This window comes from Leptodactylus fuscus, chromosome 3 (assembly GCF_031893055.1).
Source record: "Leptodactylus fuscus isolate aLepFus1 chromosome 3, aLepFus1.hap2, whole genome shotgun sequence".
NCBI lineage: Eukaryota > Metazoa > Chordata > Amphibia > Anura > Leptodactylidae > Leptodactylus > Leptodactylus fuscus.
In genome coordinates, this window is record NC_134267.1 from 134,109,980 (window position 1) to 134,136,597 (window position 26,618).

General features: G+C 41.2%; 1 protein-coding gene across 3 annotated transcripts in view; it reads left to right on the plus strand.

Moving 5' to 3' along the window:
- The window catches only part of KHDRBS2 (KH RNA binding domain containing, signal transduction associated 2), a 274,351-nt gene that overhangs the window by 145,706 nt on the left and 102,027 nt on the right, over window positions 1-26,618 (plus strand). For 2 of the 3 annotated variants that reach the window (XR_012715334.1, XM_075268390.1), the window contains exon 4: window positions 25,977-26,123. The exons of the other annotated variant lie outside the window; for it this stretch is intronic. Coding sequence is in view for 1 of the 2 variants with exons in the window: in XM_075268390.1 (XP_075124491.1) it covers window positions 25,977-26,123 (147 nt within the window). In the remaining variant the exon portion in view is untranslated. The remainder of the gene's footprint in view (window positions 1-25,976; window positions 26,124-26,618) is intronic. 3 annotated transcript variants of the gene reach the window in all.

Sequence of the window (26,618 nt, forward strand, 5' to 3'; positions counted from 1 at the left end):
GCTAGAGGCAAAGGGATGTCCAGAGGCAGAAGACAGCTGCATGACAGAAGCTAGACCTGAGCCAGCAAGGCCCAAGATGCCCTCTTTTCTAGCTTCCTTAGAAAAATTCCCCCATCGAGGCCATGTTCCTCGCTGGGGGAGATAATTTCTAAATGTATAGGTCGAGGACAAACTGAGTGTGGTTTACACACTTTGCAATGCGACTCCCCATCTCCCAGGCCTTTCATTCCAGGCTAAAGTACAGCACAACCCACCCACATGCCCAAGGCTTCAACGGCCTCATCTCAAAAATTCTGGCCCAGGAGATGTTGGGGTCCCGGCTTGTGGACACTCTGCCCTTTTTGGGCCTGCTGGCTACTGCGCCACCTCACTGTGACGTCCACACCAGCACTTTTCCCCAAACATGAGGCGGTCCCTAAGTTCAGCGCTTTGCCCAAAAGTTCCATGTGACCAGCTATGAATGGACAAGTGCATGCGGACAGGGACGCTAACTTTTAATCTTGGCACAGTGGTTGAATGTACTTGAGGCATGGACCGGGTCGCAAAATGTGGTAGACTGACTTGTCTCCCCACACAACATTCCTGGGAGGAGGGCTGAAACACCACCCTCCTCCTCCGCTGTTAGATTGACCCCAGCTACGAGCTGGAAACGCTGCAACACTGGTGTGGGGAGACGTCAGCAGGCCGGGCTGAAGCTCATCAGCTTGGGGGATGGACAGCACACTGCCTCTGAGGTCAGGGATGCCATCCTGGATGAGATGGCAATTTGTTTATCCCCGCTGCCCCTGGGGCCAGGCTTTTTTGTCTTGTTGGAGGGCTCTGGAGCTTGCCAGTCTCCAACACGTTCCATGCCTGGCCCACGTGTTCAATCTAGTGGTGCAACGATTTTTAAAAACATACCCCAAATTAGCAGAGATAAGGGTGAAAGTGGGGCACTTGGACACCCACTTTCCCAAGTCTACAGTACCTGGAGCTAGCCGCAATACACTCCAGCAAGGCCTACATCTGCCTGAAGCACCTACTGTTGTGCGAGGTCACCACACGCTCAAACCCTAGATACCGTATGTTGAGCAGGGTGTGTGAGCAGCAGAGACCTTTGATGGAGTACCAGCTACAAAACCCAAGGGTTCCTCAGAGTCAGCTCCCTCACTTTCTGCACCATGAGTTTCCATGGGTGGCAGAGTTATGGCTAGAGACACAGGCATGGATAGGGGTAATGTGTAGGGGCAAAAGCAGTGTGGATGTGGAGGCAAGCTAAGCATAAAAAACTGGGGGTAAAAGCAGAGGCATAAACTGGGGTGATGTTTAGGGGCTAAAGCAGTGTAGATGTGGAGGGAAGCTAATTCAACAAAAAAACAGGGTAGAAGCAAAGGCATAAACTGGGGTGATGTTTAGGGGCTAAAGCAGTGTAGATGTGGAGGGAAGCTAATTCAACAAAAAAACAGGGTAGAAGCAGATGCATAAACTGGGGTGATGTTTAGGGGCGAAAGCAGTGTAGATGTGGAGGGAAGCTAAGCAGCAAAAACAGTGGGTAGAAGCAAAGGCATGCAAAACTCTACCCTGTTGGAAGACTTATTCCTAGGTCTGGAACACGTTAATGGCCCCCCTGGACAAATTACTGCCACTCAGGGGCCTAGTGTCACCAGGAGGGACAAGTATAGGTGCATGTTGTGGGAATACTTGGCCGACACCAGCTCTGTCCTCTCCGATCCCTCTGTGCTCTACAGCCTACACTTATTTTCTCATCTTTTTTTGTGCACTGCACATCTCTTGCCTACTTCCTTTGGGATCTTAGAAGTGGTGGTCCACTTCCACAGATGGTAACTTCAGTGCTGGAGTTGTCAATAGACAGTGTAACAGGAGTAGCTGAGGGATCGCTGTCTTAACCACTTTTTGGCACAAAATTAACTTCCAAAGCCAAATATGGTGCAAGTATATGATGCAAGTACACCTGCACACCTATCTCTGACACATTGGGAAGTTCACCCTCATGCGCCCTTTTGGCCTGCACCATCATGCGCCTCTTCTCAGCCACTCCACATCTCCCAAGCTTTTCATTGCAGGCAGAAGTACAACACAACCCACCCCCATGCCCAAGCCTTTAACAGCCTCATCGATAAACTGCTGGCCCTGGAGATGTTGGTGTTTGTTTATGCTTCTGGATACCCAGGCCTTCCGTCAGCAGATGGCAGCTGGGGCACCTCCCTATGCTGGGCCTAGCCGTTACTACTTCTCTTGGTGTGCTGTCCCTGCCTTGCGCCTGCATGTGTCCCATAACATCAGTCGGGCCCAGAGCTCTGCGCTTTGCTGCAAGGTCCACTTGAACACCGACACATGGACAAGCGCCTGTGGTCAGGGATGCTGCAGTGCTTATCTTTAATGACAGGCAGGGTGAATGTGGTGGAGTCTGGTCCCCGGGTGCAAACTGGGGTGACCTATCTCCTCTCCCAGGCCAAAATTCATGGCAGGAGTAGACTGAAACCCTACGATGCTGCAACCTCCACCCCAGCTACTAGCGGCAAACGCTGTAACACTGGTGTGGGGAGATGTCAGCAGGCCGTGCTGAAACTGATCAGCTTGGGGGACAGACAGCACAGTGCCTCCGAGGTCAGGGATGCCATCCTGGCTGAGATGGCTTTTTTTTTTCCCTGCTACACCTGGGGCCTGGCATTTTTGCGCCTGTGATAATGGCTGGAACCTGGTAGCAGATCTGGAGCTTGCCAGACTCAAACACGGTCCACGCATGGCCCACGTTTTTCAACTTGTTCGTGCCATGTTTCTTTGAAACCTACACCATTGTGCATGATATACAGGTCAAAGTGGGGCCATTTTCGTAAGTGAGAACTAGCCTCTGCTAGGCAGAAAACATTCAGAGCACACTCCTCTCATCTTCGCACCGTTGGCTGGCGGAGGAAGACGAGGGGGTTGGAGTGGCATCTGATGTCCCTGTCCCACACGAGGCTAGAGGGTGCACTTCAGTGCATCCCATTGCTTCACCACAAATGGTGTGAAGGGGAGTGGAAAATGGAGGAAATGGAGAGTGACCCTTACAGTTGGGGCCAGCAAAGGCATGCCAAGTAACACACTGGCACACATGGCTGACTTCATCTTGGGTTGCTTTTCAACACATATTTCACATCAGGAAGAACAAATAATACTGGATTTTTACAAGCCTCGAACCCCGGTCTAGGTCTAATGTCTGTTCCTTTCTTATATTAGGGGAGAGGGAAAAAAAATTACTTCAGTGATACGTTTAGCGTACATAGACTGACTATTAATGTGTATCCCACTTAGTGTTGTTAGGGTTACACACCGTCACAACCTGGCTAAAGCTTCTATAGCTGTTAATAAAGTCAACATAACTTTACGGTATCCAAAAAGACAGCTGGTACCGACAGAGAGCAAGACAAATGTCAACCAAAGCTGTGAGCTCTGAACACCCACAGTGACTTTGGCGTCATCATCATTATAAGGGAGCGGGTGGTAATAAAAAACTTGGCAGTGCCTAAAACCCAAAAAGCTTATACAACTATATTTACATTAAGATACACAAATGACACTTTTTAGTAGCATTGCATGAGACAAGCTGATAAGATCTTCCTTTGTGCAGTGCTATTTGAAAGTTAAACACTGCCTTTATTTTAATTCTGGAGAAGGTGCAGACATTAGATTTAGAACATGTTGTCTTCATTGTCCAAATCCTCTATATAGGTAATGTGTTTTTCGGGCTGAGCTGTCTGGGAACGAGCTGGTGCAGCACTGACAACCTGGGTGAATATGGCAAGAGCCTGAGATGTAGGGTGAATGAATCCCCAAATTATTTGGGGAATTTCCACTCAGAAACTGGCACTATATAGCAGTAGCAAAAATTGTGGGTGCACGTAACCCCAATATATTCTTTGAATTCCCAGTCAGACAATGGCACTATATAGCAGTAGCAAAAATTGTGGGTGCACGTAACCCCAATATATTCTTTGAATTCCCAGTCAGACAATGGCACTATATACCAGTAGCAAAAATTGTAGGTGCACGTAACCCCAATATATTCTTTGAATTACCAGTTAGAAACTGGCACTATATACCAGTAGCAAAAATTGTGGGTGCACATAACCCCAATATATTCTTTGAATTACCAGTCAGAAACTGGCACTATATGGCAGTAGCAAGAAATGAGGGTATTTGTAACCCCAATATATTCTTTGAATTCCCAGTCAGACAATGGCACTATATACCAGTAGCAAAAATTGTGGGTGCACGTAACCCCAATATATTCTTTGAATTCCCAGTCAGACAATGGCACTATATACCAGTAGCAAAAATTGTGGGTGCACGTAACCCCAATATATTCTTTGAATTACCAGTCAGAAACTGGCACTATATACCAGTAGCAAAAAGCAAAAATTGTGGGTGCACGTAACGCCGATATATTCTTTGAATTCCCAGTCAGACAATGGCACTATATACCAGTAGCAAAAATTGTGGGTGCACGTAACCCCAATATATTCTTTGAATTCCCAGTCAGACAATGGCACTATATAGCAGTAGCAAAAGTTGTGGGTGCACATAACCCCAATATATTCTTTGAATTCCCAGTCAGACAATGGCACTATATACCAGTAGCAAAAATTGTGGGTGCACGTAACCCCAATATATTCTTTGAATTACCAGTCAGAAACTGGCTCTATATACCAGTAGCAAAAATTGTGGGTGCACATAACCCCAATATATTCTTTGAATTCCCAGTCAGACAATGGCACTATATACCAGTAGCAAAAATTGTGGGTGCACGTAACCCCAATATATTCTTTGAATTCCCAGTCAGACAATGGCACTATATAGCAGTAGCAAAAATTGTGGGTGCACGTAACCCCAATATATTCTTTGAATTCCCAGTCAGAAACTGGCACTATATACCAGTAGCAAAAATTGTGGGTGCACGTAACCCCAATATATTCTTTGAATTCCCAGTCAGAAACTGGCACTATATACCAGTAGCAAAAATTGTGGGTGCACATAACCCCAATATATTCTTTGAATTCCCAGTCAGACAATGGCACTATATGGCAGTAGCAAAAATAGTGGGTGTATATAGCCCCAATCCTATTGCTAGGAGACTTGCAGGGTATTTCTGAGGTGAAGGTGGGGGGGCACACCGTTGGAACGGGGATTTGGGGTGTATATATCGGGTATACGGGAATACACTGTCAGTGTATTCCATTCAGGATCCGGGGAAAGCTGGGTTGCGGCGATTGAGCCCGTCAGTGCCACGTTACACTGACAAGCTTCTCCCTGGAATTTAGCTCTTACAAGAGCTGTTGTGGTTGTCTTCTCCTTTATATCCTAGCCTGTCCCTGCCTACCCAGAATCTAAGCCCTAGCTAACTGGACGGAAACCTCCGTCCCCGGTGAATTGCAAGCTCAGAATGACGCGAAGCTGGGTGTCGCTGTTCTTTTAAATTAGAGGTCACATGTTTTCGGCAGCCAATGGGTTTTGCCTACTTTTTTCAACGTCACCGGTGTCGTAGTTCCTGTCCCACCTACCCTGCGCTGTTATTGGAGCAAAAAAGGCGCCAGGGAAGGTGGGAGGGGAATCGAGTAATGGCGCACTTTACCATGCGGTGTTCGATTCGATTCAAACATGCCGAACAGCCTAATATCCGATCGAACATGAGTTTGATAGAACACTGTTCGCTCATCTCTAATAATTAGGCTACTGCAATATATCTAGTGACAAACTCAAGAGGTATAAACTGAAACTCAGCACTCTATGGAATATTTGTAATTAGGAGAGATTTATTAAGTAGGATAGCAGTCCAAAATTATCAAATGTAACGTCTGAGTGTGGAACATAAACCTTCAACAGACGTGGAGAGGGTGAGTGTAACTCATAATTAAAGAAGCATCAACCTAAGAGGCATGCCAACAACTAGGTCCGGCGCCAGCACCTCGCAAGGACAGGCAAATGCCAGAGCTCACTAGGTTCAAGAGAGTCCACTACACAACTGAGAACTGAAAACATCAGTAGTTTTTTTTTTTTTTTTGTTAACTAAACAGTCTTAGACTGAGGCGCCAAATTGCGGAAACACAGCTTTTTTTGCTGCAGATTTTGTTGCGGTTTTTTGATCCAAAGCCAGGAATATCTACAAAAGGAATGAGAAATATATAGGAGGTTCTTATACTTCTCCATTCTGCTCAATCCACTCCTGACTTTGGCTCAAAAAACCACAGTAAAATCAGCAACAAAAAATGCAGTGTTTCCGCAATGCGGGGCCTCAGCCTTACAGTCAGTCTCTTCCCTTGCTAAACCTGCTGTTTTCCAACTGAAATCTTGTCTGCTAAAGTTTCTCACTTCTGACTTCTGAGTCCTCTGTGGCTGCAGTCTTCTTCAAGTGTTATAGATTAGTACTTCTCTAATGGACTTGCATAGCCCTTGGACAACTGGTATAAGGACAGCTGCAGTTGAGTTAAAGACAATCACTGCAATGAAACGATTCCTGTAACTGTCAATGAGACTTCTGCACCTCTCAACAGGTATTTTGGCCCACTCATCATGAGCAAACTGCTCCAGTTGTCACGGGTTTGAAGGGTGCCTTTTCCAGAAGGCTTGTTTTAGCTCCTTCCAAAGATGCTCAATAGGATTTAGGTCAGGGCTCATCGAAGGCCACTTCAGACTAGTCCAATGTTTTCCTCTTAGCCATTCTTGTGTGTTTTTAGCTGTGTGTTTTGGGTCATTATCCTGTTGTAAGACCTATGACCTGCGATTGAGACCAAGCTTTCTGACACTGGGCAGCACATTTCTCTCTAGAATCCCTTGATGGTCTTCAGATTTCATTGTACCCTGCACAGATTCAAGACACCCGGTGCTAGATGCAGCCCCAGAACATAACAGAGCCTCCTCCATGTTTCACAGTAGGGACAGTGTTCTTTTCAAGATATGCTTCATTTCCGACATTAATGCCCCAATCAGTTCACATTGATCACGGGCATTAAGGTCCTTGGTGCCTAAGTCAAAGTTGACCGAGGCACCATTTTGGTGAGGATTTGTGGCCCCTGAATTGAGATACAGGACAATGACAGCTGGAAGCCTATTGAAGGCTCCGAGGCTTGTCTGGCATTAGTTTACAAATGCCGATATTTTCCAATACAATACCCCTAGGGAGTCTAATAAATGCAATCCCTGTGTCTGAAAATGCCCAGTCTACAAACTTAAAAATATCAAAATTGCTGAACTACCATTTTTTGTCATTCACCTTTTAATAAAAAGTGATTAATGTAATAAATATTTCTCCAAATGGTATAACTAAAAAGTACATTTGGCTATCCAAAAAAAGTCATATGCATCCCTGAACACGGAAATATAAAATATGGCGACTTTTAGAAAAAAAAAAGTTTTAGATTTTTGTTAAAGGGTTAAATGTAAGAAAAAGCTATATAAATTTGATATCTCCAGAATCGTAACGAAACATTAAATTTATGTGACATGTCATTTTGGCTACAGAGTGAACTCCGTAAAAAAGAAGTCCGTAAGAAAATTGCAGAATTGCACTTTTTCTCCAATTCCACCCCATTTTGAATTTTTTTTCCAGCTTCCCAATACATTGTACAGAATAATAAATGAAGAACAATTTGTCCCACAAACATTAAGCCTTCATATGGCTCTGTGAACGGAAAAATTAAAAAAAAGTTATGGGTTTTGGAAGGTGGGAAGTCAAAAACGAAAATCAAAAAATGTCACCAGTGGGAAGTGGTTAATGAAAATACGTTGCAATACCAGAAACAACCTACAGGCAGATGTGGCTCTATTTCTGGATGAAATCAATAATCTTTTTTTTATCCGTTAATCACTTTAACATTGAAAGAAATGGAAAAATCAGAGCTTAGAAAGTTACCATAGTAAGCTGAATAGTATGACTAAGTCTTGAGGGGTAAAGCATATTAAACCAGCAACACAATTAGATAGGTCAGACTCACCTGAATTTAATGCTTTTTCCTCCACATAAATGAATTTGTTACTGAGTTATTCATATATTTCTCAATATGCAAATGGCAATTTGGAACAAAGGCAGATTCATTTCTACAAACTGCTATGCTCCTCACAGCTCTAATATGCCCTTCTTTCCCCATTCATCTTTGAATAACAGGACCAGAGAGGTATGCTGACTCAGTGGTCTTCAGTAGAGATGAGCGAGTAGTATTCGAACAAATACTACGGTATTCAAAATACTCATACTCATTCGAATACTATCTCTATTCACAGTAAAGATTCGATTCAGAACCAGCGTTGATTTGCCAAATGCTATACACTGTATAGCCGAATGCTATACACTGTATAGCATTCGGCAAATCAACGCTGGTTCTGCCGTAGGCTCATACTTGCTAGTCGGGAGAGCTGGCAGCTTGTGTTTATGCGGCAGCTGACTTTTTCTCATAGGAATGCATTGACCAGCGTTGATTGGCCAGTGTACAGCATTCGGCCAATCAACGCTGGTTCTGCCGGTGGCTCGTCTGTGAAGAGGCGGAGTCTAAGAGCGGACCACAGCAGTCTCCATTGTGTAATTGTGTAACAGCAGTAAGCTCCCTCATAACCGCAAGCTGCCAGCTCTCCCGACTAGCAAGGACGAACGGAATATCAGCGCAACTGCAAGCGCTGTGCAGCTAAAGCACATAGACCCCTTAGACTATAATGGGGTCCGTGCGCTTTAACTGCACAGCACTCCTCCTAAACACTCTCCTCCTGCTACTCCTGGACTTGGTGACTCTCTTTTAGTCGAATAGTGGTTGACCCTGAAATGAGCATTTTTTTCCCATAGACTATAATGGGATTCAATATTCGATCGAGAAGTCGAATATTTACTCGGAATGAATATCGTATCTTGAATATTTCACTACTCGCTCATCTCTAGTCTTCAGTTCACGCTAACATATTACAGCAGTATGGGGTACAGCATTTTGGAACAATGGAGCAGCCATTGGTGCTTCACACTGCTTATTTGCATATTGTGAAGTAAATCAATATCTCTAAGTAGCGGCACACATTTTTATAAGGAAAAAGGTGTTACATTCAGGGGAATCTGACCTATCTAACTGTGTTTCTGGTTTAATAAACTTCATACTGGTGATAAACACATTTTAAGGAGCTTAAGCAAATTCTGCATTATTTAATTCAATCTTTTAAATTTAGAAAGGAATTAAGTTTGGACATCAGGTTGGAAACAGGTTATAGTTCAGAAAAATAGAATAACTAGTGTCATATTGTTATTGGTTTTCTCTTGGAGAGAACCCAGTGTTTCTTTGCTTTTTGTGTCAGCTCATTATAGTCAGAGGTTTTCATTATGGAGTAAGCAGAGAAATGAATAAATGCATGTGCTATTTTTATGTTTTATTTCTAGCTAGTCTCATCATTTTTGGCAATAAAATGAGACAAAAGATGGCCGTGTACTGTAGATGAAAGTGTGATGCAAAGAACAGGTTGATGAGTAATAGGGATTAGAGTACAGAGATTCTTTAGGAGCAGTGGGATGCAAACTATTCAAAGTTCACAAAGTTGCTTTGTAAACATAAAATTTGTGAACCCATGACAAATTTGTAGGAACTTCTGAAAGGTAATGATTGTATATATCATAGAATTTGTATGTTCTGTATTATGTTCTTAGTTGCCTGTGCTTAGAAGTGGAAATATTATAATAATCACATTATAGAAACCTTCTCAAGGCCTCACTTAAAGATTAGGGTACAGGAAAGTTCAGCTGATTGGCATTGAGAAGCAAAATGTTAAATAAACTGTTGACTTTTGTTAAGTGAATATTGAAGACTTCAGTGCCAGATGCAGTTAGACATACCCTCATATATCTAGTTCGATAGAGCAGTAGGGAGCAATATACAGAGAGAAGCATGCATAAACTTAGAGACCAAAAGAAGATTGAGGCCCGTGCAGTTGCCAAGATAGATGTCAATGAACTGTGGTCATGCTCAAGAACAGCATGAAAACAGTGAAATGAGGTACAACCAACCAGCTGCCGAATCATCAGAGAGACAGAACTAGAACCAGAAAAGGTCACCAGTAAGGTTCAAATGAGAATGACTACACCTCGGATCTTGTTGGAATATTTGCAATCCTGTATTTACTCCTTAGTAGCATCATTTTGTCAAAGCCCTTTCACAGCTCACACCAAAATCAGCCCTGAGATCACAGAGAGCAGTGCACAAGACACCCAGAGATGTGTCAAAATAGCAAATTTTATCTCTGTTATACCATGTACTGCTAGAGTTCTAATGTTAAATAAGCAGTGCCCCATATTGAGAAATATGGACTGGACTTGGACTGTGTTAACAAGGAACTGCTGGCATAGTATATAAGTAGATAATGCAGACCTGTGAATAATGCAAGGTGAGGCATACTGTGGTAGGGGGTACCCTTCCTTAGACCCATGGCAGCACAGATTGTTCAGGTAACAGCCAGACCTCCTCCGACACTGTACAGTTTGTTTCTCTGAGAGAAGAGTTCCAATAATGCCAACACTGTTTGCACCTTTTAGTCTATGTAAGATCTTTGATAAGGTTCCAGTATCCACCCCATGTGACACAGTTGCCAGTGATTGACAGCATATTTTTGTTTAATGTATGCCTTAACTTCATAGCCTGAAATGGTGTAAACACAGTCCAATTGGTTCCATTTTGCAAGGTCTCCACATTTTATTTGAGATGGCTTTATGCATTTATATTAAGGCCCATTTTAGATGTTCATACGGTATCTGATTCAGCATTTCTAGTTTTTAATAAAACGTACTTAACTCTAAATATACAGGACTATTCAGTTCTCTCCAGAAAGACATAATGCATATGGAATTGAGCAACTTGCTTTTGCACATGTACAGTTGTGAAACTTGCCTGTCTCTGTCTGTTCTTTTTTCCAAACACCATGGCAACTACAGATGGTTATACAGAAAATCGACTCTGATGAACGGAAAAATCATCAAGACCATATTCCTGGTAAATTGCAACATACTGTGGGAACAATTACAGCGAAATGATATTAGAATTGTTGGAGGGGTTTCTAAAAGGTTTCAGCTTTATTGCTGATAAACTAAAATGCTTATATTGAAAGGCTTAATCATCACTGGCACAAATCCTGCTGTTTATTCTCTGTTTTATTGTAACTGTTCCCTAAAGCTTCTTTTTCTCCTCAATCCAATTTCCTTGAAAAGGTGAAAAATACACAACTGTATGTATTTTATTTGTTTGACTTTCAATCATTGAATGGAAGTGGAGGAGGGGATATGCCCCTTCCCCGCCGTCATGTCTAAATTCATTGGCAGGGCATCTTGGCAAAAACACTGTGCAAAATGTAATCCAGTCACATAATACTCACATTATAGAACCCTTCTGCCAAGTACATTTTTCAGCTGGCCAGTCAATCTGATGAATGTTGTAGATGGAAGTTTTTCTGCTTTTTAACTTTCTAATTATAGGACAAACCCTGCTAAACCTCAAATAAAGCAAAATCTCAGTGAGCTCCTTATGTTTTGAATTGGATTTATCTTTAGGCACAGCAGGCATATACCTACAGGGGGCAGAGGCTGAAGGGAAGAAATTTCCTTGTATGACATGCTTGTTACATTTCATTTCAAGGAGAATTTTACTAAGGCATTAAAAAAAATCAACAAATTTAAAGGAGTATTTTCATCGCATAGTGCTATGGCATACCACTAGGATGTGCCAATATATTGTGATTGATGGAAGTCCTAACCGCAGGATCCCTGCTGATGCCGAGAACAAAGGTTCTTTCAGCATTTTTCTGCAAGCATTACCCTGGGTAAACTGTTGTATAGAGAAGAAGTAAAATATTGCATCATTTAAGGAAATCAAACTGTGTTGGGTGACCCATTGAAACAGAGAAAGGATAACATATCCTAGTAATAGTCATCACTTACTTTATTAGTAAATGCACTTTGGGCATATTAAAGTCTTATAGTGTTGATTCCTAGGAACTATAGTCCAGTACAGTACTATCAATGGTGTTCCTATTCTTTAATTACTCATCTAGGTAATTGATTCTGCTCTATTGACCATTAATGGGGGTTTCTGTTCTTAGCACAGGTCCCAAAAATCAGATTGGTGGTGCTTTGAGTCCCAGCTACCACATCCAGATGATCAGCTAACTGATGGGACTACGGCGCACTTCTTTGGCCTTTGATGTAATGTTCATAAATCATTTGTCCCTTTTGCAGATCAATCTCACTTAGGGGAGATTGTGCAACAATATGTGGCCATACCATTATACAGTGTACACCAATGTGCCTGTTATTTAGCAAAGACTTACCTTCAATCATCTGGTTGGCAGGGGTGCAGGAAGTAAGACCGCCACCAATCTGATATGACCTAAGGATAGATCATCATTACCGAAGTCTCAGAAAACCCCTTTAGCGAACCTTGCTAGAGAGAATTTTAATTTCTTACTTTTGTGAGCTTTTCTGCCTCTGATCTTCAATTACACCGTGCAACAATGATTTTGCTACTGAGAGAAAAACATGTGATTTATGAACTCTGAATTCGCCTGACACGTCTATATTTTAAGTTATACATGTAAAGTCTATTCAGCTATTATATTGTATTAATGTATTATATATTGGAGATATTCCAATGGACATACCCAGACCCAGGCACCAAGACTTCACACTTTCGTCATTGACACACCAAGTCAGCTGCATACTATGCAATGCAAAGTGACGTCTGTTTCCATACTGATGTAAATGGTCTTTTGATGGAGTTAGAGGATACACTTGTTACTGATGAATCGAGGCTAACTGGAAATGATCAAATACTCAGAACATAAAAGGAAAATTTGTGCTGTCCTGAAAGTGGTAGCACTGCTGCTTGGCCTACAGTTAGGGTACACTAAGCATATGTGTTTCTTTTGCCAATGGGACAATCGTGATGACAACAATCATTACAAAATGAGACAGTGGCCTCTCAGAGTTGAGCACACAGTTGGTCAGTACAATGTACAACACAAATCACTGGTCAACTGGTCGATCCACTACAAGTCTATCTTCCACCACTTCACATTCCACTTGATTGAATGAAAAATGTTGAAATTGCACTCGATTGTGATGGAAATGCATTCAAGTATTTGAAGGAGAAGTTTAGCACATTGAAAACTGAGGCTAAAATAAAGGTTGGAATTTTTATTGGCCCCGAATTCATCAAACTAATGCGGTGACACATTCAGAACAATACTCAACCCTCTGGACCTTGCAGCTTGCGATGTATTTGTGCTAGTAGTGCAGAACTTCCTTGGGAACAGATGAGCTACAAACTCTGCTGAATTAATAGACAACAGGCTTACAGCATATGAAGAACTTGGCTGCCGAATGTCATTGAAAATGCATTTCTTACATTCCCATCTTGACTTTTTATCACCCAATTTGGAACACATAAATGGCGAACATGGAGAGCGGTTCCATAAAGTTATTTCTACAATGGAGAGCAGAGATCAAGGCCGCTGGAATCCCAACATGACGGGAGACTACTGCTGGTTTTTGCAATGGGAAAATACTGTATGACTGTTCACAAACACAAAAGCAGATGCCTGAAGCACCTTTAACAGTCCTGGGCCTTGCTCAAGTAAGACTTTTAAACTGAAAAAAGAGACTTTTTGAAATTTTGCTATTCCATTACATTTTCATACAGTTTAATCCAAAACCTTTGATGTAGATCAGGTAATTGCTGGAGTAAAATTCGTTCTGTTCAAAATTGTTCCAAGTGTTTAATTCATTTAGGCATACTTATGTATAGCTAAATTTCTTGACGTGTTACAATTCTGACTTCGGATTTGGAATCTGCAGACTCGATTCAGTATAGGACAAATGGTTTTTTCCCAGTAGCAGAGGAAAAGTTTTTTTTGTTGTTGTGTGGGGTTATCCGTAGAATGAATGCCTTCACAAGCATAATTTACCAATGTCTTGGAGCCATCATGGTACCTAGATCAAAGGGCTTGAAGTCACAGAAAATAGGGTCCTTTCCCCTCATTAAACTGGTGATAGTATAAGGATACCAGTATTTTGTTAGCTTAAAGTTTTTCAATCTGACTATATAAAGCTCATATGTTTTCAATGAAATGGAAAGACGGCGCTCTCAGGTCACAACAGGATTTTATTGAATAAGACAATGATGCACAACGCTAAAAAATCGCCACGTTTCGGGCACACCTGCCCTTTCTCAAGTGCGTAACTTCACACAAAGCTCGGTCAGTCCGGAAGATGTATACAAATTGTATGCCCTATAAAGCTCATATACTTAGAACTTCCATGCTTTCATTATCATTGATGTTTCAGATTTTAGAATATATTAAAAGTTCTTTACTGGCAAAAAAGTACTTAGCTGCTAATCTAATAACCTACATGAATTTATAAACATACATTTGTGTGCATAATGTACAATAGAATTTTAAAGATGTCCCGGAGGCCAGTAGTTTATGCTGTATAAACTTTATAGCACATTTTAACTTATATGCAAACTATCTATCACTGAAACCGTATCGAATTTCCAAGTTTCTTCTGTATTTTCAATTATTTATAGCATGTATTTAAATTTCTGCATATTTTTTAATTATAAACTGATTAAGACTCATGAGAGGAGTGATAAATTATTTTAATTGTCTTTAATGAGAAGGTGCTGTGAATTTTTTCCTGACAGAAAGGAAGCAACATTTGCATTGCGTTAATTTCCTGTTTACGATATAAAACAGGAAAGAAATAGGGTACACTGGAGACCAGAAATGAGATTTCTTAATAAATAGAATAATATGAGTATGAATTCTGTGAGATTATTTAGAAAATCATTACAATATGGGGAATGTAAACTATGACTATGCATTAGCTTCTGGTCTTCTACATTTTGTAACTTACCTCACCCATCACCTGTGAGGAGTCCTTTCAAGCGACCCTTTTGAAATTGACTTTGGCTCTCTAAATTTCTGGCTGTTGACTTAAGATTTCTGGGGATCCAGTGCCCACTGACAATGTCAGGTTTGACCTTCTATTTAGTTTCAAAGGTATTTCTTGAAATGTATCAAATGACAGAATACATAACAAATATCAAAACAGTTGTAATATCAGTTCAAACATATAAGATAAGCATAAAGCAAGGAAACAAGTATGTATCGAAAATTATCATCCCCATAGAGCAAGTAAAGAAGGAGTTACAAAGGTATAATAGTCAACACTGGAGAGGGAAGAAATAACGAGAAGCGCCACAGTGCGGTAGTTGGGGTGTGTTGAGAGAGGGATCCTACCAGATTCAGGGCATCCAAACTCTAACAAAGAGTGAGCTGTTGTCAGAGATGGTGGCATTCATTTTTTCATGAAGCTTTATAGTATCAACTCACCGAACATCGGTTAACAATAGAGACAGTGTCTTCTGCTTGAAGACAATGTGGATTCCTGCAGCCATCAGGATATATTGAACAACTTATATTGGGCATATCTGAGGCTAGCGGGTTTAAGACTAAGGAGGAAGGTAGAATCAGACAGTGGGAATAACTGTCCAAAAAGATGTTGTGCCATTCTGTAAATAGTCACCCAAAGGCGGCGGGCATGAGGGCAAGACCAACCAAGGCATTCCAGCCTCTGAAGCAGAGAGGTGGCACCATAGGGTAAACGTAATGCAAGCAATGGGGGACCAAATAGGTCCTATGAAGGATTTTCAAAAAAGGGTTCCATAAGGGTGGCAACTGCCTTTACTATTATGCAAAAGTCAATCCATTCAGCTGGATTCAAGGGGGAATCAAGGTCCTGTTCCCAGACCGTCATAATGCCCAAATTGATGTCAGGGGGAGGGGTGTTCAGTAAACTGCATATAAATGAGAAGGGACCCTATCTACTGCTCTAAACAAGCATAGTCTCTAGAAACTAGTGGGAGAAATATCTGGATTAAGTGGGCTGAGGAAATGGAGAAAATAAAAGGCCTGTGCAGTCCTGAAAGGACTGAGGGAGGTGGGGAATATGTGTTGACAAAGTATTGCTTGGTGCTGGTCATAGAGTAGATCAGTGAGATAATGAAACCTAGCTTGTCTCCACCAAATGAATGCTTAGGGGATAGGGAAGTAGGAAAGAGGGGGTTAAAAAGCAATGGTATCAGTGATGAAATTTGACTCTGTAACTGATAATAAAAATACACTACAAACTTTCCTCTACAAACTGCTACTACTGCATACTAGGCTTAGACTGACCTCTAAAAGTTTCCCTGGGTTTGAAACAGAAGGGGGAAACTACAGGGAAAAACAATGGAATAAGCTGAAGAAAAATATGTACAATATACAGAATATGGAACATAGAACAGGGGACATTCCAACATAACCCAGAGGCACAAGAGAAAAACAATATAAGCAGTAGCACTCTGGGATGCTGCACTGAGAAGTTGTAAAGAAACCATAGGTGCTAGCAGGGGAGTGCTTAATTGTTAACGAGACATTAGGAACACAGGCAGCGCAACCTAACAAGCAGGGCCAGGCACCATAAAAGCCTAAAGTATAAAACCAAAAAGTCCAAAATGGCCACATATGGCAGAGAGAAAACTTACAAGTCCTTCCTGAAGAAAACAGACACTATCTGGTGCAGGAAAGGAGGTCAAGCAGCCCAGGGTGTTGCAGGATGAGCGGGTCCAGGGCACAAGAAGAGGGAAAGCCACATAGGCCCTTGCCTGGAGAGGTGTGTTGTGTGCCAAGTGGGGTTGCCAAAGATCACTGTGTCATGGTGAAAGTGATTGCCACGCCGTGCAGGGAGACCAGGATGCTGATGTCAGTTGTTCCACAGCAGTCTTGTCAAAGAGCCAGGTTGGAGGTGGAAGCCGGTAGGCAGCAGCAGGCATGGAAGGTTCGGGAGCCTGAGCTCCGGAGCCAACAAGGAGGGAGCCAGTTTAACTATAAGTCAGGGCACTGCAGGTTAGGCTAGATGTCGGCTCGACACTGCCCGGCTGCAAGAACAGCCTGGAGCTGACCAAACACAATGTCTGGGGACTGGACAACCTTGCAGGAAGATGCTAGGAGGTTTTGGGGGAGTCTGAGTATGATGAGTAGCAGGGGTTTCTCAAATAGTGTATAACCATAGGTGGAAATAGGAGCTCATTAGATGTGCTCCTGCTTTATCTTCAGAGGTCAGGTAGGAAAAATATCTTCAATTTACATGTACATTGCTGCATTCTCTTCAGGGCTATCATACCATCATTACTAAATGGGACAGGATAGATCTGAGACATATGGTATATGTCACATATGGCTTGTAATTTATAGCAATATAAATAGGCGTAGTCCGAAAGTGTGGTAAAGTAAATGGATTGCTTCTCATTGGTACTCATTCTGACATAAAATGAGCAGAAGATGATAGGGTTATTGATTTTCCTTCAAGCCACAGGGCATACTGTTTAAATTATTACATACAAAACGTATGATACTAAACTTAACCACGTGAAAAACAGCCATGTTACCATGAATTATACCAAATTAGTTAGTCTGCTTTTAGCTGAAGTTTTGATTTACTGGTTGAATTTTCACTCGCTAAGTATACAAGATCAATATGATACAGATGTTTTATCCTACAGTTTATTGAACATGATTTATGGGAGTTGGTTTATTTCCACTGTGGTGCCCATTAAATTAATATAGGGCTTTACAAAGCAATGGAATAATTAGAGAGTTAATTTGGAAACAATTACTGTAGCTGGAGAGCAGTTTCCTCTGAGACAACTCATCTTTGTACTGGTATTGTAGGTTTCCAAATGTGTGTTTGTATAGCAACTGACTACACATTCTCCAGACAAGTTATAAGATGGAAAAAAGGGAAACTGAAGTAAAAAAATAAAGCAGCAACATTCTTACATAAAGTGAACATGTGACCATTTCTAACTAGAAAGTTTTCCTTTTACATATAATGTTGATTTTGTATAGGTGTGAAAGTACAAACACAAAGGTAATAAAAATAACATCTGAGCACAGCAGTATGCAGAGGAGAAAATAAGTATTTGATACATTAGCGACTTTACAAGTTTTCCCACCTACAAAGTTTGGAAAGGTCTGTCATTTTTACCGTAAGTACATTTCAACTGTGTGAGACAGAATCTAAAAAGAAAATCCAGAAAATGACATTGTGTGATTTTTAAATAATTACTTTGCATTTTAATGCATGAATAAGTATTTGATCATATACCGACCAGCAATAATTCTGGCTCTCACAGACCTGTTATTTTTATTTAACAAACTAAGCCATCCTACTCTGCTCTCATTACCTGTATTAATTGCTCTTTTTTGCACCGTTAACTGTATAAAAGACACTGTTAGTAACACACAATGCCATCATGGGTTAAAATCCAGCAGGGCATGTAAGGTCCCCCTCCTCACTCCAACACATGTCCAGGCCCGTTTGAAGTTCACTAATGACTAACTGGTTGATCCAGAGGACGCATGGAAGAAGGTCATGTGGTCAGATGAGACCAAAAAATAACTTTTTGGTATCAACTCTACTCACCGTGTTTGGAGGAAAAAGAAGGATGAGTACAACTCCAACAACACTATCTCAACCATAAAGCATTGGGGTGGAAACATTATACTTTGTGGGTTTATTTCTGCAAAGGGGACAAGACAACTGTACTCTATTGAAAGAAGTATAGATGGGGCCATATATCGCGAGGTTTTGGCCAACAACCTGCTTTCCTCAGTAACAGCATTGAAGATGGGTTATGGCTGGGTCTTCCATCATGACAATGACCTGAAATGCACAGCCAGGGCAACTAAGGAGTGACAGCCCCAAAAACCTGAACGAACTGGAGAAAATCTGTATGGACTAGTTGGCCAAAATCCCTGCTGCAGTATGTGCAAACTTGGTCCAGAACTACAGGAAACTTCTGATCTCTGTACTTGCAAACAAAGGTTTCTGTACCAAATATTAAGATTTATTTTTTATTGTATCAAATACTTATTTCATGCAATCAAATGCAAATTAATAATTTAAAAATCATACAATGTGATTTTCTGGATTATTTTTAGATTCTGTCTCACAATTAAAGTGTACCTTCATCAAAAATTACAGACCTCTCCATTATTTGTAGTTGGGAAAAGTTGCAAAATTGCCACTGTATCAAACACTTATTTTCCCAAATGTGTATATAGAGAGTCTATTCAAGTATATATTGGAAGAGAACAAATAGAGTTCTAGTGGCTTTATGTATACTCCTAGCACAGCTTTAGACAGGATCTTCTTTGGAAATTAATGGCAGAAATTTTTCTTTTGTTCTAATTCCCCTAAATTGGACCATTTGATTCATGCTCAGTGCACAGGCAAAATGAATCAGCTTATATCATTTATTTTCATGGAATAGATTTTCATACTAAATAGCATGAGATCATCATAAATTTGTCACCAACATGCAGTGAGTTGTGCTTTTTTTTTTTTTTTTTGTATTTTAATTTTGTCAAAAGGGTTTTTTCTAAGGACATGTGATTGCTATGAGATTGGTTAGGGTTTGACACACAACAGCCTTGCCAACCAGGCACTCAACCATGTTTTCATTAGCTGATACACAGAGAATGGAGCAGGAAACAGACAGCTTCATTCTCTATGTAGTGGCTGAGAATAGTCATTGCAGCTTAGGGCTCGTTCACATCTGCGCCCGGTCTCCGTACTTTAGGTTTCCGTTTCCTGCCTAAAACAGAGGCAGGAGACGGAAACCTGCAGGAGACTTTCTCACCCATTCATTTGAATGGGTGAGAAAGCTGTCCGGCCATGCGCGGCAGTGAGCGTTTTGCGCTCTCCGCCGCGAAACCGGGTTTTATAATCCGGACACAGAGTCGGACATGCAGTACTCTGTGTCCGGATAAAAAAAATCCGGTTTCGCGGCGGAGAGCCTAAAACGCTCACCGCCGCGCACGGCCGGACCAGGTCTATGGTTTCCGTCTTCTGGCATGCAGAAGACGGAAACCATAGAACGGAGACCAGAACGCAGGTGTGAACCTAGCGTTAGGGTTCCATTCAAGGGAATGCAGGCTGATATGCAGTAACTTGGTCTGGCCACTACACAGACAAAGCAGCTGTTTACTGCTCAATTCTCTGTGTATCAGCTGCTAAGAACATCTAATCCATTCTGGTGTCTTGAGTCGGACCCACCAATCTGATATTGCTGACCTATACTTGGCATTTTGATGAGGACCAGTAGGTTCAGCTGAAGTCTTGCTTATACTTTTACAGGGGTGTAATTTCCTCTGTCTCTAAATATCCAGGATCTCTATTGAAGTTAATAATCATAATCTGTGCCAGACAGAGAGAATGTGCATTCATTGTTTTTCTAAGAATAGAAAAAATGTTTCATCTCTTTTAATAAAGTAATTCCCAGTATTCACTAGTGCTTCACCGTGATTGTGAACACGTAAAACGCTCATTTTTAGTACACCATCTTCCTATTCTTTTACCGCTAACACTCTTTGGTCTTTTTCTTTGATTTATTAAATGGCAGCTAGCAACCATCTTTTCTGTAGGTGGATCTGAAATAAACCTTTTAAAATTCTATTCATGTCCTTAAAGATTCTACCCCCTTTGATCTTAGAAGAATCTCAGATGTAGTGTTCACGTTAAACTATTAACACTTTTTTACGACAAACCTATGGCTCTAATAATGGCATTATGTCAAGCTGATTTCTTAATACATAATGCAATTTTATAGTGCCCTTTCATTCCTTAAAAATTTGTGCCTTTCAATTTCTCCTCAAGTACAGTACATCCATTCTCACTGCAAAAGCCTCATCATGTGCTGATTACAGAACAATACAATCAAAACCAACGTCCCATTCATTTTACTTTTGGCAATGTGGTCCAGCTTGATTAGAGTACTCCATTTTGACTTTATTTTTAATAAAGTATATGGGAGATGTATAATTTCAATACAGTAGTTTTCATACAGATACAACAATTCCTTTAGTCCGGCAGTTGATGGTTTAGTATTCCTGGTAGTCTCCATGACTATGTTCATTAGGAATCAAATGATGCCCTGACTGAAGAATATAATTAAAAATGGCAAGATCTGTGGCTAGAAGTGCTGGGTTAGCATTAAACACTTTGGAAACCATTTAAAGGGTTCATTGGCAGACTTAGAAACACGATAATGGTGACCATTTGCTCATGGCCAGGATGTTGAAATCACCAGTTGTCAAAGTGGAATCGCAAACCTTCTGAGGCCACTCATTTTTATTTATTTATTTTTTTTTAGCTCTTGTTAGTATTTGCTATTGCCTGACTACAGTATTTGCTAATTTCACTATGCAAACAACAATTAAATCTGTAATGTTCTTCTTGGTCGTCTGTCATAAATCATATAGCTTCCTATTGACAATCCAGTAAAATGTTTAAATTGTCTTCGGTTACTGCGGTTCATCAAAATTACCTCCTTATTTTCCTGCAACTGACATTTCTGCTTTCACATCTTTTATACAGTACATGCAAAATGTTAACTAAGTGAATGTGAAGAATGTATGTGATGCTTAGTATATAGATATGTTTACATGGTTATGAAATATAAACAGAATTTAAATAAATCTTTTATTACATTCTCAAAAAAAAAATTGTACAGAACTGTGATATTAAAACCATGTAACTAAGCATTACAGAATTGTTGCAGAGAGCTATGACCGTGTGTGTTGGTCAGATTTACCATCCTTAAAAGTATGTCGGGAGAAGGACTCCTAGTAGCATAGTTATCTATGCTGATAGGAATCTCTAGTGGAATGGGGTGTCTAGAGCCCACCAGTCTACTACAATAAACCAGTGACTGTCTCTTTGCTGTCTCTAACATCATATCTTCTCTTTATCTGAAATTGAATCTTTTAAAACCTAAATTTCTTGTGTTCCCTTCATCTGCTAACCAATCTAACTCTGATATCTTCATTTCTGTCTATAGTCTTACACCGAAGTAGTGTGCCTGCTGTCTTGGAGTTGTATTTGACTCATATCTCACCTTCACCCCATATATTAAAGGGATTCTATCATTGGATACCCTTTTTTCTGACTAACATGTAGGAATAGCCTTAAGAAAGGCTTCTTCTCTTACCTTTAGATGTCTTCTCCGCGCCGCCATTCGGTGCAAATTCGGGTTTTCTTTGGTATGCAAATGAGTTCTCTTGCATCACTGGGGCTGGTTCCCAGCGCTCGAACAACACTGGGGGCTGCGAGAGAAATCTCCAGTGCCGTCTCTATCTTCTTCTGGAACGCCCTCCCGGGATGTCTTCTTCTGTTCTAGGTTGCAATCTTGTAGGCATGTGCAGTTGGCTCTGCCATCAGGCCTCGGGCAGAGCCGACTGCGCATGCCTGCGGCTACAAGAAAATGGCCTCTTACACAGTAATCTGTGTAAGCAGCCATTTTCTTGCGGATACTTACACAGTAAGCTGGTGTAAGCAGCCATTTTCTTGTGGCCGTGGGCATTCGCAGTCGGCTCTGCCCGAGGCCCGATGACAGAGCCGATTCCGCATGCCTAGAAGATTGAAACCCAGGACAGAAGAAGACACAGGGAGAAGGCATTCCAGAAGAAGATGGAGGCAGGGGTGGAGAGTTCTCTTGCACAATTGAGGATGCCCCCAGTACTGTTTGCTACTGGGGGAGTAGTATACCAGCCAGGGATAGAAATAGACTTGACAAGCTGATTAGAAGGGCCATCTCTGTCCTGGGGAGCCCCCTGGACCCAGTACAGGTAGCGGGTGACAGAAGGATACTATCTGTGGTGATCTTCATGATGGAGAACAACTCCCATCCCGTGTATGAAACCGTGACAGCTCTGGGCAGTACTGTCAGTGACCGACTGCTTCACCCCAAATGTGAGAAGGAGCGCTATCAGAGATCCTTCATCCCAACTGTGGTCAGGCTTTATAATCAACAAGTGGAGATCACTCCACACGCAGAACTAAATAATCCTGAGTCTTTCTTTTTAGTTGCTATTAGAGATGAGCGAACACTGTTCAGATCAGCCGATCCGAACAGCACGCACCCATAGAAATAAATGGAAGCACCTGTGACGCCAGCCGGCGTGTTCGCTCATCTCTAGTTGCTATGACTCCTGGTATCTTTTCTATCTAATGTGAGCTTGTATGTGTTCTTTTTTTAAATGTATTACTGTATTATCCATGCTGCTGTAACATGCTGAAATTCCCCATGGTGGGACTATTAAAGGATTATCTTATCAAAGGATTATCTTATTTCACAATCCCTCCACTTCATAACGTTACAAGGGAGATGTCAATCATGCCAAAGAAGTGTGATTAGCAAAGAGACATTGTGGCTACTCCCTGCCTACTGTAACTACTTAATTTGCATATGGATTGTGTGCTTTCAACCATTTATATATTCAATTTATTGCAACAGAAACATTACAGAGGGCACCAGTGGAAAGCTAATTGCTTCTTCATGCACATGATGGGGACAATTTATGGTGAAAAAAAAACCTTGCTGTGTTAGAACTGGATTCCTTTTTAGCCAACCATTATTCATTTCTCTTGTGTCCTGCTCGTTGTTGGGATGTTGTTGTTGGGCATTCTGTGGATAGATTCATGCTCCAGTTACAGAGCAATTTCTGCTTCTTTGGTGTTGGTTGGTGATGTATAGTAGCCTCTGTTTCTGATGATCGACAATTTGGTAGGCAAGCGTACTTTATTTCCCTACCGCAGAGAGCCCTCATTATTGGGGCTATGGATCTGTGGGCCTGTGGTATCTCTGCTTAGGAATCAGGAAACATCAGAATTCCAGGGAATTTTTTTCCTAGCCTCCTGCAGAAGTTGTTCCTTAATATGGCATCCTGGCAAGGATGTCTCAGTGTGCTTTCTGGAGCAGACTTTGCTTTAGGGATGCAATATGATATGTCAACTGTGATGTCCAGGGAGTTATGCAAGTGGAGTAGATCCTTGAATGGTACTTGTAAGATCTCCTTTAGTATCCCTTTGAATTTGATGTTATTGTGGTAGAACCTGCAGTATTGTCTAGGTCCATATTTAAAAGGAGTCTGTCAGCAGGAAAGTTGGTATCAGACTAATCATTGTACATCTTAAGGTGGGTTCTGCTTACTCTGCATTGCATTACTCTCCATTTTCATGAAAAATGTGCATTTTTGTTATGCAGATTAGATGGAAAGGACTGCCTAGCTCATCAACATCAGATACAAAATTATGCATCATGTGTCTCTTGTTATTCTCCCTAGTTACTGGTTATTCTTTGCCCTATTGTGCCTTTAACTCACCACCTAATGGCTGGCATGCAGGATGGGATCTGCTATAATCCTCCTGATATTGCTGTGAGTAGGCCATGGATCCATGTTTGCTGGAGGTCCCAGCACCTTCTTGGATCCCTGCAGTGTCCGATGCAGCTTTGGTTTGGAGCTCTTCTTCCTAGTCATCCTGGTCTCTGTGAAGGTAGGCAGGTGGAAAGCATCATGGTTTGCTGTCTGAGATTATTTTTAAAGGTGCTGTTGTCAGTTTTAAGCAAGTTGTACAGAGCTCATTTTCTAAGTGGCCGTTCAGTGATACAGTCAGATGCCTTTGCCTATAATTGACTTAATTTTTTGCATGTTTATAAGTCAGACATTTGCATATACTGTTCACTTGTAACAATACCAACCAGCTCAGTACTTGGGCCATAACACCAACCACCACCACCAAAGCAAGTTTATAAAAATGTAGGGAAAAGATAATCTTCTTTTAGTTCCATAATTCCATTTTCATGCTGTCTGGGGCTCATACAAATATGTTTTATAAAATGTAAAGATTTTATATAGGAAATCATTACATACTGCATTCACCAGAGCAAGGCTTTTTTACTTGGGCTTCACCAATCTGCCAGGACCTCTCCTGCAAAGAAACCAAATTCCACAGTACAGCAAGCATACTACTCCTAGCAACACCAAGTACAACATTACAGAACAAAATATCCTCAGCAGCAACAAATACACGTGTCCAACAAAAAATACCTGCTAGAAGATGCAAACACCGTAGTACGGCACAACAACTCACCATAGCAGTTCCAAACAAATACCACTGTGCAGGACAAAATATGTCTGCAGAAGCATCAAATATCACAGTCCAGCACATCTCCCTCTTTCCCCCAACAAACAAATATCACTGTGCAGCACATCTCTCCCCCAACAGTGGTAAACATATCACTGTGCAGAATCACCAAACACCGTCACTGGTAGCAGTGCATCAAATCATTTCCCAATTCCGTACTTCCCCCGATGTTAGGAACATCCCCAAAAGAAGGAGGGGAGTGAAGAGAAGAGTCTCATAGTACCCATTATGATAGCTCTGCCTTTAGGTTAGAGCATTTAGCCTACAGATTCTGGCTGAACTGCTCCTGAATTTTGATTTGTGGACTCTTTATGATGATGCATGGCTGACATTATCAGTGCAGTTTTGGCTTTCGAGTCCATGCTTTGTGCTGAAACTGAAGCAGAGACCTGCACCTCACCAGCCACTGAGTGAACCCTAACCAGTGAGGCTCATTGCACAGTTTGAGAGGCACTGCAGTAGTGGTTAGGTTGATGGCCCAAGTATGACTTTTGCACTTCTGCGTAATAGAACTAAGGGACATCTCTGACCCTACTCTTATCTAGGATATCCTTGGAATACTGTTTACAGGCAAATGCTATAAACGCTAGGAGTATTCAGCTCCTACAGAATAGATTTTGTAATAAAAACTGACACATTTGTAGGACAAACATGTCAAATAATACCTACAATAAAGCTAATACTTATCCTTTACAAATCTACTTTGAAGAACATTGACACATTCTTATTTGATGGTTACATTTGTCTTAAGACTATTGGTTTTCTTGAAGCACATATTACTTTGAGGCTTTCTATTCACTGCCCACAACATTCTATTCTCAACTGGTTCTTTTATGACTATGCCCTTTTGTTGTAAATCAATGAAAATAAGAGATCTCATTTATTTAAATGCCAGGAAGAAGAATTAAGGAAGAGTGGAGAGGCAAAATATGCACACTTGAGTGATGAACTCCATGTATTAATTGAAGTATTTGCTCCACCGGGAGAAGCATATTCACGTATGAGTCATGCCCTGGAAGAGATTAAAAAATTTCTTGTTCCGGTAAGTGTCAGCTATTTGTCAGGTTAATAATTATATCACCTTAACTTATCTATGGCAGCACAGTGATAAAACTCCAGTTAGATTTATATTTTATGTAAGACCTTTTCTTTTTTATGTAGCTATGTTAGAAATCTCCTTAGAAACATTCGACAGTATGCTGAATATTTATATTTATATACACACAAAATCATTGACAAAAACAATAAGATACACAGATAGAAATGACTGATTTTTACAAACGTCACTATGCAGTTATGTCCCTGGCAGCTATGTGAAATTGTTACTGGTGTGGTTTTATTAGACATTGGGTCTTGCTAGAACACGTAAAAGTGCTTCCCTTGTTGTCATATAAAAGGTTATCAGTTACTTCTTTTGGGTAGCATCATAGTAAGGTACTGTTGACTACTAGACATGTCTCTACAATGCGCTCATAGACAGTTTTTCCAGTTGACAGAGTTTGAGATGAAAGAAGCACGTTAGTTGCTTTGATGACAT